The 11,572-nt window shown below is 38.7% G+C and overlaps 1 protein-coding gene across 1 annotated transcript in view; it reads left to right on the top strand.

Annotated features, from left to right (window-relative positions):
- Positions 1 to 11,572, top strand: part of USH2A (usherin) — a 665,459-nt gene that overhangs the window by 509,502 nt on the left and 144,385 nt on the right. The window contains 1 exon segment of the mRNA XM_042475774.1: positions 492 to 710. Within this exon segment, the coding sequence (XP_042331708.1) occupies positions 492 to 710 (219 nt within the window).

Genomic DNA, 11,572 nt, shown 5'->3' with positions numbered 1-11,572 from the left:
TTTTTATTTATATTCCGCCCTTCCAGAGATCAGGGCGGTTTACATCAGAATAAAACAACACATATTACAATAAAAACATCAAAAGTTAAACACACATACAATATAATAAGACAGGATAAAAGCCCCATTAGCCAGTCCTCTTGTGGAATACGAAGGAGGGGAGGCCTACTAGGACTCTAATTGGGGGAATGCGATCTTAAATAGAAAGGTTATCAGTTCTGTGTGTAAGAGACTCCAGTTTGCACCAATAAATAGAAATAGCAAGTGCTATTGCATCCTGACCTGTAATTTTACCTATTTCATTAAATATTGTATTCCAAAAACTGTTTACAATAGGACATGTCCACCACATATGCTTGATTCATTGCAGTAGATGGTGATGATAATAATGAATGCTTGGTGACTGATGATATTTTGCCAACAAAAATAGCATTATGTAGATGTAATTATACCTCTTAAACAAAATCCGCATACTATCTTTAACTCCACAGGGGAAATATGCTGTCCAAATGAAGAAAACTGGGCCTCTGTTGGTATTGGAGACTCCTGCTGCCAGGGGATTCCTTACTCTGTATCAGGGAACCAGATATGTTGTGGTGGCTTACTCCATGATGGCTACAATCAGCAATGTTGTGGTGGGAAAATAGTAAGCAAAGACTTCATCTGTTGTGGTACTAAAGAAAATGGGACAGTCTATCAATCTACATCAGGTACTGTCTCATGCTATTTCTTCACTGTGTCTGTTTTACTGTTTGTTAGAAAAACATGTTACAATTAAAGAATGTATGTGTATTTTTCTAATAACTTTAACTCCAGCTGTAACGAGAAGCAAAGAGGCCATTCCCCTTTTTATTTTTTGTAATTCAGATGCAAAATATAATGGGAAAAGACCTGAAAAAAAAGTGTACCTGCACTGCATATTGGGAGTAAGTTGGAGTGACAATAGCCATGTAATGTATCCAGAAAACATTGTTGGATAAGCTAAAAATACAAACAGTCAATCAGTCAATCATAACTGTTGTCAATTATTGGGGATGAAATTGTCTACAATATTATTGGCTAGCTTTGGTGATGCCTAGTGGGAGTTCTCCTTCCTGGGGAGCCACAACCCCTCATGATGCCATTCTCATGACAGAGAGACTGTGATGACGATAAAAGCCATGGACCACTGACTATATGTGTTGGCAGAGGAATGCAAAACCTTTCTCATGTCTAGCCCAGTAATTTGAGTTATTTCCCTGCTCTATCCATATGTGGCTAATCTCCCTTTATAACAAGGGAAAATATAGTGAATAGTAGAGAATCAGGGATTTGATAAATCAATGAGAGGAGTAGCTGAAACCATGCAAAGACAAGGCAAAAAGTTCTTTATATGTGTCCCAGATGAAGACCAGATAGGGAAATGTTCTTCCCATGTCTGCTCCCCTTAGACCTGTCAGACAGAGACCAATTAATGTTGCTGATTTGTTCAGGTTGTTCCCATTCTGAAAGGACATTCAAGCCACCTCTTGTATTATAAACAAAAAAAAATGAGACACCTTTCTCTTCTCTGATCTCTACATGGTATTACATATAGCTGTCCCCCAAAAGTGTGAACCTGGGGTTACCAAACAGAATCTCTACACCCACATTCTATTTCCTAGAAAATAGGGAATGGGAAATACAGTACTTTTGAATTATTTCTCACTTTCACCATGAGCTTGCTCAAGAAAAATATGCTTGCTTTCTATTTTAGTAGATGGATGGGATTGAAGATGCAACTTTGCTTACTCAGCTGGTGGCAAAAATGTAAACCAATTGAGTTTGAGCCTCAATATGTTTTGGGCTTCAGCTCCCAGAATTTCTGACTGTTGGCCAAACTGGATGGGGCTTGTGGGAGTTGAACTCCAATAACTTGGAGGAACCATTGATGTAAACAATTACCAATTTAAATATATGGCCTGTCTCATTCTTCATTTCAAATGGAGTTCAGAAAGAGAAAATCCATATAGCAATACTACTTTGACAAAAAAAATTGCAGATGAATTGTGTTGAGTCAGATATTTATTCAAACTACATTGTGTCAATAAACATTTTAAATATAATATATGTGTACTTTATTACAAACAACATTTTCTATAAATTGGATTGCTAACCTTCTAGTTAATTTGGGGCAGATTGTCTTATTTTTTTTTCCCTGTGCCCCTCTACTTCTTTTTCGGTAATAAGAACAGAAATGATCTCTCCTTGGAAAGTACATTCAGATGAACAGATAATTTATTATTTAAATAGAAAGACTAGTATTTGAATTATTAAAAGTACAGGAATAAAAAAAAAACGTGTCTTAATTTTACATAGGTGTCATTTATTGAGCGTGGAAAAAAGTTATTGTCAGCCAATATCATTTGCTCTGTATTAAGCAACAGTTTCATAAAATCTTATAATATTGTCCAAGATCCAGTAGTTTCATTTTATTCATTGGCTGTTTTTTGTTTGTGTGCAGTGGTACCTCGGTGAATAGAGGTATATCTGAGTACTGAAGTATTCATACATCCATTTTTCTAAAAAGGACTTTGTGTTTGTATTTCCATGAAACCAGGCTGTTTAAAAGGCAGCACAATGGTAGCCATCACACACACACACACACACACACACACACCGGGGGGGGGGGGGGAGAACAAGAACGAGAGAAGAATTTTATTACTATGTTGTATTCGTAGTGTGAGGCTTACTTCTTCTTTCACCCTAATAAGATCAAACAAGATGGACAATAGGGACACTACATATTCCATGGCACATTTCTTTCAGATTGCTCATATAAGCATTAAAATGGCTTTATACTGAGTTGTACTATTGCCTCATCTATGTCCAGGTTGTCTTCTACAATTAGCAATGCTTTTTTAGGATAGGATGTGCAAAATATGCACCTGGGACCACTTCACACATGCATCCACTTCACACATGCTGTTTTTACAAACCTTAGACCTGAAGTTTTCCTGCATGGCAGGGGGTTGGGCTGGATGGCCCTTGCGGTCTCTTCCAACTCTATGATTCTATGAAGTGCTATTTTGATACACATAAAACAGGGTGCCTTCCTTCTTCTGGAAGCCTTGGGGGTGGCAGATCACCTTTTAAATAGGACCCCACAGCAGTATTTAGCATCAACAAATGTCTTTCTTTCAAATAGACTTCTAGCTGCTTCCATTTTTCTTTTTCTCATTTTGGTAGTCCATGTGGCTCCAGAGAGTCCAAGAGACAAAAACTGACCCGTGGACCTACTGCAGTTGCCCACCCCATCTCTAAGGCCTTATGCAGAGTCTTTCCCAAACCTATTTGCTCATAGGCTGTATGCACCCTGCCAAGGACTTCTATTGTGGCCCTGAGAGACACAATGAAACTTCTACTCACTGAAAAACAATGGGCCTCACATTGAGAATTGTGGTCTCAGCAGGTTTGATGGGGCTGATTTTTAATTTTAAGCTATTCCAGGGGGCTCACACACCTCTCTCCAAAGAGGGGGAAATAAATGGGTGAAGCATATTCAAGAAATCAGGAGCTGGAAAATAGAGGGGGGCAGTGCAGCTTTGCCTTCTCTGTATCTGTCTCCCCTTGCTTTAAGTTATGGGTCTTGTGAAGACACACCCAGCTAAAGGTGGTGGCAGATTTGGGTGTGCAACGCCAGTACCCTGGTGAGATCAAACTCTTCTACCCAAAAAGGCTCTGATGCTGAGTGTAAAGTTCAAAAAGGGGGAAGTTTAATTTAAAGAACAAAAATAAAGAGTTTTCTCCTCCCCAGCTCTAGATAACTTGAAATAAAAGATACTTTACAGTTTGGTTTTCAGCAATCTTCAGGGTGTCATCTCTCTGGGTCTGATCTTGGTTTGATCTCCTCTCTCAATGGAGCTGGTGCAGGGTCTTTCAGCTCCTGATTTCTTTGTCTTATTTGCTGTTGGTAACTAATTTGGCTAACTAGTTCCTGGTAACTGATTCAGCTAACGTGTAAGAAATGCCCTTTCCAGCTGTCTGGGCCTGTTTGCCACCAAAAGACAGCTCTCTACCTGCTCACAGCAAAGACTGCCTCAAACTAAAAGCCTCTAGCTACAACAGAGCATGCTGGGAAAGGGCAAACCAAACCTGGAAAAATGCAGGGGATCCTACAGCTCCTTCCACAACTAATACAATGAACATTTCCTACACTAAAACATACTATGGCCTGAACCAATATGAAAGAAAATGCAGGGGGAGATTTACAGAGTCCTGGCTGGACATTACAGGTCTGTTACCATGTGTTTCAAGATATTGAATTCTTTGTTGCGGTTGTTGTGTGCCTTCAAGTTGTATCTGACTTATGACAACCCTAAGGCAAGCCTATCATGTGGTTTTTCTTGGCAACATTTGTTCAGAGAGGATTTACCTTTTCTGAGGTTGAAAGAGTATGACTTGCCCAAGGTCACCCAGTGGATCTGCAGGGCTGAGCTAGGATTCAAACCTCTCCAGAGTCATAGCCCAATGCTGAAATCACTAAACCACACTGGCTCTTACCATAGTAGGAAACAGAACATCTTACAGAGGGTTGATTGTATTATCTGTTTCTGCTTTCACACCCCTAACTGGAAGAAGAATTGTGAAAACATACATGAACTATTCCAGTTTACAGCTGGGGATGTACATGAAAGTCAGATATTTGCAGGAGCACTGATGAGGTATTTAAAATGGAGGGCAAGGGGCAGGGGTGTGGCTGTTTAAGTCCAGACAGACCTGGATTCAATCTCACAATCTCACAGGATTGTCATGATGATGAAATGAGAGCAGGGACGTAGCTAAGGGGGGGGGGGTTCTTGGGGTCCGGACCCCCCCCCCCCCCCATTAAAAAAATGAATGGTGTGTGCTGCTGCGCTGCCGCACCCAAGCCCCATTATAATAATAATAATAAATTTTATTTTTATCCCACTTTTCCGCGATGATCAAAGCGGTATACAGATTAAAATTCCAACATAAAAATACATACATGCCAATAAAAACAATTTAAAAGTATCATATTAAAAACAATTACACAGCCAGCTGAGTTAAAGATCCAAAAAACATTACAAAATCACTACAAAGTAGGGGGAAGTGCATATTATCACATCTCATGGGGGGAAAGCTTGGTGAAAGAAAAAGGTCTTAAGGTTCTTTTTGAAAAGATCCAGGGAGGTGGTGGAACGGAGCATGGTGGCACTTAGTCTGGACCCCCCCCCCTTCCTAAAATCCTGGCTATGTCCCTGATGAGAGGGATATATACAGCTATACCACAAATACTGTAAGTGAAAATTGAATAATTCCCCTCATTGATAAACTAATAGCTGATCATCACTTTGGTGAGTAATTTAATAATTCTGTGCATGAATTCATGCAACTGGCTTGGGCTCCAGTCTTTGCCTCATGTGTCAAGTTTTCAATATCTTTATTCAAAGCAATGCAGGAGTAACACATTACCCTCATGTTTTTCCTGAACTCGATTACTTTGTATAGGAACACATTGTGTGGCTGCCAGAAGAAAGAGCTGGCTCGTAAAACATCTCTTTATGTACTTTATTACTTAAACTCTTTTTATTTGCCTGCAGGAGCCCTTTAACAAAATCACATTGAATTGACTTTCTCACACCAAATCAAATCTCCCTGGTCCCAGTTCAGTTGTCTTTGTCAATATGTATTTTATAAATGGACTGAATTAACAGATGCTGTTGGAAGAGAACTGCTGGGGTAGCGTTTATGTTTTTACTACTCTCTCTGGGCAGATGAGTTGTGTAGGAGTGTAATACAGGTACCTTGGGTTGAAAGTCGTGCTCTTCATTTTACTGCATATATATATACTCAGATGCATACATATGTACAAGTAAAAGTTTTAAACATCTTGATCTTTTTTAGATTTTACCACCATTATACATAGTGCCAGCACTTTTCTTTTTTTTTTTCAAGGTGGTAATGGCATTCTGCCGAGGCCAATAACAGAAAATAATTTAGTTGTAGTTTCATTAAGTTTATTTATTCATTCATTTAATTTAAAATCCTGATAATATATAGAGTGCTTGACAACAAATTTAGGATTGCACTTTCAGGCTATTGCACATATTCTTATGCATGTTTACTCTGAAGCAAGTCTGTCCCAGATAATTATAAATAGGCCTGAGTCTTAAGGCCTGGTCACACAGGACAATTACAGTGCTATGGTTCTGCTTTAATTGCCAAGGCTGCATCCTGTGGCTTTGTAGTTTGATGAAAGCTGAACTCTCTTTTTAAAAATTCTAAATATTCTTTGGTAAAGTGAAAACCCTAGGATTTGATGGGATTGAACTATGGCATTTAAAATGGAATCATAGTACTATAACTGTGTAATGTGATAGGGCCCTTAACTTCTCTTACTCAGCATCTCTTAGTACTGTAGTGCTTGAATCTTTCTGTGAATTTGTGGCTAGCAATATAAAATATTTTTGATGTTTTGTCCATTCATATTAAGTGTTCTGGGATATTTGTGTGTATGCGTGTGTGAGCGTGCACGTAAAATATAAATCTTTGAAGCAAATTCTTTCCCTTTGAGTAGTTGATAGAGGTGTTTTTAAAAAGTGACTCAATGCAACAGTAATATATGAGCCTATATTCTTTTCCCCAACCCCTGGCCCTTTGTAGACATGTTCTAAACTGTACATTCTCAGTGTTAAGGTTCAAAAGTCAAGTGCTACATCTGATAAATTAGGCAAAGGTCAAAGGCTATGCAGTGCAGTTTCAGAGGAATGTCTTTTTCTGAATTTGCAGCTCATTCATGCTGAAGTGATGCACTATGGGAATTACTACCAAACTCTGCTCAGCAACATCTGCTCTCCCTAAGTGAGTTAGTGCACGTCAGACATCTTTATGTCAGAATATTGCAGTGATGGATGCAGTCTTCAGAAAATGCTGCATAAAAATCTGGTGTGCCGTTCTGGCCATTAAGTGAAATTACTATTTAAATTAATGGCGCTGTCACAGTTTATCTGTGCAAAGAATGAACGCTGATTAGGGTATTAAGTAATTAGCAATTTATCACGCTGGAACAAGGTTGATAATAATTAAAGAAGTAATGGTTTACCAAAGAAACTAGAAAGGGAGTCACTTCTTGTTATGTGAGTGAAATCTTGGCTGAAAAATTTTATTCATTGGAACAAAGATGAGCCTCTCAGTGAGAGAATGCAGCTTTCTTTTTCTGCCCTAGAATAAAAGGCGATTCATTATCAAAATTTTACTTTGCCTGTCAGAAGTGCCTCTCAGCTGAAATGCTTGCATTTGCTTTCAAAACAACAACACCCCCACATCATGTAATGTAACCACACTCTTATATATTGTATCTGCACTATATAGCTGTAACAGTTGGTACCATTTTAACTTCTGGGGCTCTATTCTATGACATCTTGGGGTTTGTAGTTTGGTGAAGCATTTTAGACTCTTTGCTAGAGAGCTCTAGTCTGTTTCCTAGAATAACGACACTAGAACTCTCTAGAAAAGAATTCTAAGTACTGGACCAAAGTACAAATCTCAGATTTCCATAGGATGAAGCCGCCAGGATAGTTAGTGGTATGAAACTGATATAATTATATAATACAGATAGACCCAAAGTTACAGTCTACTTGTTTATCAGATTGATCTAATCCATAATACTAGCTAAGAAGTAGAGGTGTAATTTTTCACTAATTTTGTTCTCAAAGGAAGCAATGAGATTTTTTTTTAAAAAATTATTCCCATTGTAAGAAAGTCTTTGAAATCTATGTGGTTTTTGAGGATTTGTGCACAGTTTGGTTCACAATAACTGTTGCACAGCTCACAATAATTTTGTGCAAAATTTACACTTGATATTTTTCCATAGAAAATAGCATTTTCTATTTAGAAATCATTATCTGTGTGGAAACATGAATATCTCTGCAGAAAATGCTGTTTTCTGCACAAAAATTGCAAATGTGAATTTTGTGCAGAATAAGTCCCAAATAGCAAAGATTCTGCTCAGTCCAAGTTTCTTTGTCATCATTTCCAGAAACCCAACAATCATGTCTTCTAAGCATTTTTCAAATATGTCCTTTCCATCTCTTCTAAGAAAGAGGATGGGATACAATGACTGCTGCCACTGAGCAATGTATTGTCATATGATGTTTACTAATATTTTAGGAGAGCTATTGTTCAGGTTATATAAATACAAGAATATTTCATTTATTCTATTAGGAAAATTATTTATATCTTGCACTACATCCCAAGATCTCAGGGTGATGTACCATTAAATAATTTTAAACAAACTGACAATGTAAACCAATGAAAGGTACTCTTAAAGAATATTATACTATCTAACACATTAAAACTATTTACATGCACAAACTGGATAAAATCATTAGAGCCCAAGGCTTTAATAAATAGCCATGTTTACCTCAGTCCCAATGAAGCCAACATTGACACCGACTGGGTTTCTAACAGCATTACACAACAAGGCTGCCATAACAAGAAAGGGCTAGTGACTCTGCTGGCAGAACACAAAAGAGGGTTCTTCCAATAAACTTTAATATGGTATTAAGCTACAAAGCTGGCCAAGACAAACCACTAATGGATGTGGTATTATATTGTTCATTCATCCATTCACTCATTCATTCAAATATATATAACCCATTCTATATCAAAAGATATCAGGGTGGTGTACAAGAAAATCAATGCAAGCAAGTTAAAATGATTTAAAGCAAAAACTAAAGCATATTAAATGTGATTAGCACATTAAAACAGGTTTAAAAGATTAACCATTTTAAAACCATATGAACTGAATTAGCATTTTGAGATAAATCACTAAGGCCTGAAGTATTTAATGTTATTTAACATTAGGTGCCAAGTGATGTTATTGGAATTTAAATGAAACCAGCTTTGGCACAGATAAAGTTTCTTCCTTCAAGGGGAAGGCATTCCACAGATGGGTTGCCACAGCAGGAAGGCCCTCTCCCATATCCTCACACAGTAGATTGCCTTCACTGGTGGGACACAGAGGAGGACCTCAGTCCTCAAGTAGGCATATATAGGGAGAGTTATTCTTCCATATATATTATCATGCAAAACTGCCAAATGGAATTAAGGCAGGATAGAAAGACTAGCCTGGAACATATCACTTACACAACATCCTGAGGGCATTTAATCTAGCAAAGAGTCTAGGTCAGATAATATTTTGCTGTAAAGGTGAGGAACAAGATACTGATTCCCCTCTTCTAGTTCAACTGTCAGAAGGTAACTCAGCTGACATTTGAATTTCTTGCTCAACTCTGTCTGCTACTACATATTGGTAAATTTAAAATGTTTCACATAGTAAGTTTGATCTTGCCACAATGCCCTTTACTTTCTATAAATCTCTATGTATTTGAAATTTGCAAGCATCTTACATACTGCTCAGTTTAAGCAGTGCCATATTAACCATTGCAATAATTACACTCCATACTATAGCCCTAGATAAGGAAGAACAACTTTTAGGCATAATTATCACAGCAATCTTCTCTCTAAAAGGTACGCTTATCCTAATTTCTTTTCATGGTTTCATAAAAGTTCCCTTCTACCTCTGGATAGAATTGTTAACGTGATCCCTGCTTGATCAATAAGTTCTGTTGTGCTGGTTTATAAATACAGTGGTGCCTCGGGTTACGAAATTAATTCGTTCCGCCGCGGCGTTCGTAACCCGATGCATTTCGCAACCCGAAAAAGGCTTTTGCAAAGCGCGGCTAGCGGTCGCGTTTGAATTTCGCGCCGAAAAAAAATTTCGTAACCCGAAAAAACCTTCGTATCCCGGAACAGTTTTTTTCAATGGAGCTTTTTCGTATCCCGGAAATTTCGTAACGCGGCGCATTCGTATCCCGGGGTACCACTGTACTGACATAAATGCAGAAGGACCAAGGATGGTCTGCCATGCTGGAAGACTGTTTTGTATTACAGTAGATCTTCTGCATCTGCATCTGTACAAAGAAGAGAGAGAGAGGTGCAGTTCACAGCGAGGTCACTGTGTCTTTTAGTCTGTGACTTGATAAATCTAAGCAGCATGCAAACCCACATGCCCCCCCTCCCCAATATATAAGAGAAATGAAGATCTAATGACAACTGATTTTTTAAAAACCAACAGAAAACTAAAAGTAGGATTTCTTGAGTTATAGATACCTCTCCTTTTCTGCTTGTAATCTTTGTTCTCTTGTACCTGCCTTAATATGAATGCCAGCATCGCATCTGTATTATTGGACAGCTGATTTGTGACATGACATTCCTACGGCTTTTTGTTGTGCATGATTTTAGAATGTACATGCTGGTGCAACAAATATTAGGATTGGAATGTTAGGGTGGTTCCAGATGGTTTTCTTCTCCCTGGAGCAGTTGTAAATTGACTCCACAGCTGCCCTAGGGAAGCCAGATGGCGTCATGCCAAGAAGCCTCTGCTGCAGCAGAGATCCAGACGGCTGCTTGGCACAAGCCTTGTTCAAACCTCTGGCTCCTGTCTACTTTAGTGAGAGAGCAGTTTGGGTACAGGTACCATTCTTATTCTAAAAAGGCTTTAGGAACATAGGAATATCCTTTATAACAGATATGGCTGTTTGTCTAAATCAGCATTATCAGTTCTCATTGGGAGTAACTTCCTAGGGTCTTGAGAAAAAGACAGACCTTGCCCATCATCACTTATGATCCTTGTTTTATTATGTATTATTGATTGATTGATTGATTGATGGTCTGCTTTCCCCTCTCAGCGCCTGAACTCAAGGTTGCTTACAAAAAGATTAAAATTTACATTGCTAAAATGCACAAAAGTTAAAATAGAATTAAATAGCCAGTAAAATTAAAAGCAATGTAAAAGCATACCTGTTGTGTTTTTTTAAAAAAACACAAATGCAGACAATATTACATATTATTAAAAGCCTTTTCCCTATCAGTAATCAATTTCCAAGTCAGATGGAATAAAAGTACCATCAGAAAAACACCAGTGTAGAGAAGTAATAGTGCCACTCTATTCTGCTCTGGTCAGGCTCACCTGAAATATTGTGTCCATTTCTGGTCACTACAATTTAAAAAGGATGTGGAGAAACTGGAGTGTGTCCAAAGGAGGGTGACCAAAATGGTGAAGAGTCTGGAAACCATGCCCTATGAGGAATGCCTTAGGGAGCTGGGGATGTTTAGCCTGGAGAAGAGAAGGTTAAGAAGTGATATGATAGCCCTGTTTAAATGTATTTGAAGGATTCCATATTGAGGAAGGAGCTAGCTTGTTTTCTGCTGTTCCAGAGACTAGGACCCAGAACAATGGATGCAAGCTAAAAGCTCTCCATTGGCTGCCCATCCGCTTCCGAGCTCAATATAAGGTGTTGGTAATTACCTATAAAGCCCTAAATGGCTTGGGCCCAGGATACCTAAAGGACCGCCTCTCCCCGTACATTCCGCCTCGCACCCTCAGAACGTCTGGGCAGCAGCTACTGAAGGTGCCTGGGGCTAGATTAGCCTCCACCACTCGGAGGACATTTTCCATAGCTGCCCCAGCCCTTTGGAACGCGCTGCTCACAGAGCTCCGCTCGTCTACTACCCTGGCCCAATTTAG

Source organism: Sceloporus undulatus, chromosome 1, assembly GCF_019175285.1.
Source record: "Sceloporus undulatus isolate JIND9_A2432 ecotype Alabama chromosome 1, SceUnd_v1.1, whole genome shotgun sequence".
In the NCBI taxonomy this organism is placed as follows: Eukaryota; Metazoa; Chordata; class Lepidosauria; order Squamata; family Phrynosomatidae; genus Sceloporus; species Sceloporus undulatus.
The sequence above is the reverse complement of the archived record's forward strand: the minus strand, read 5'-3'. Positions and strand labels throughout refer to the sequence as shown.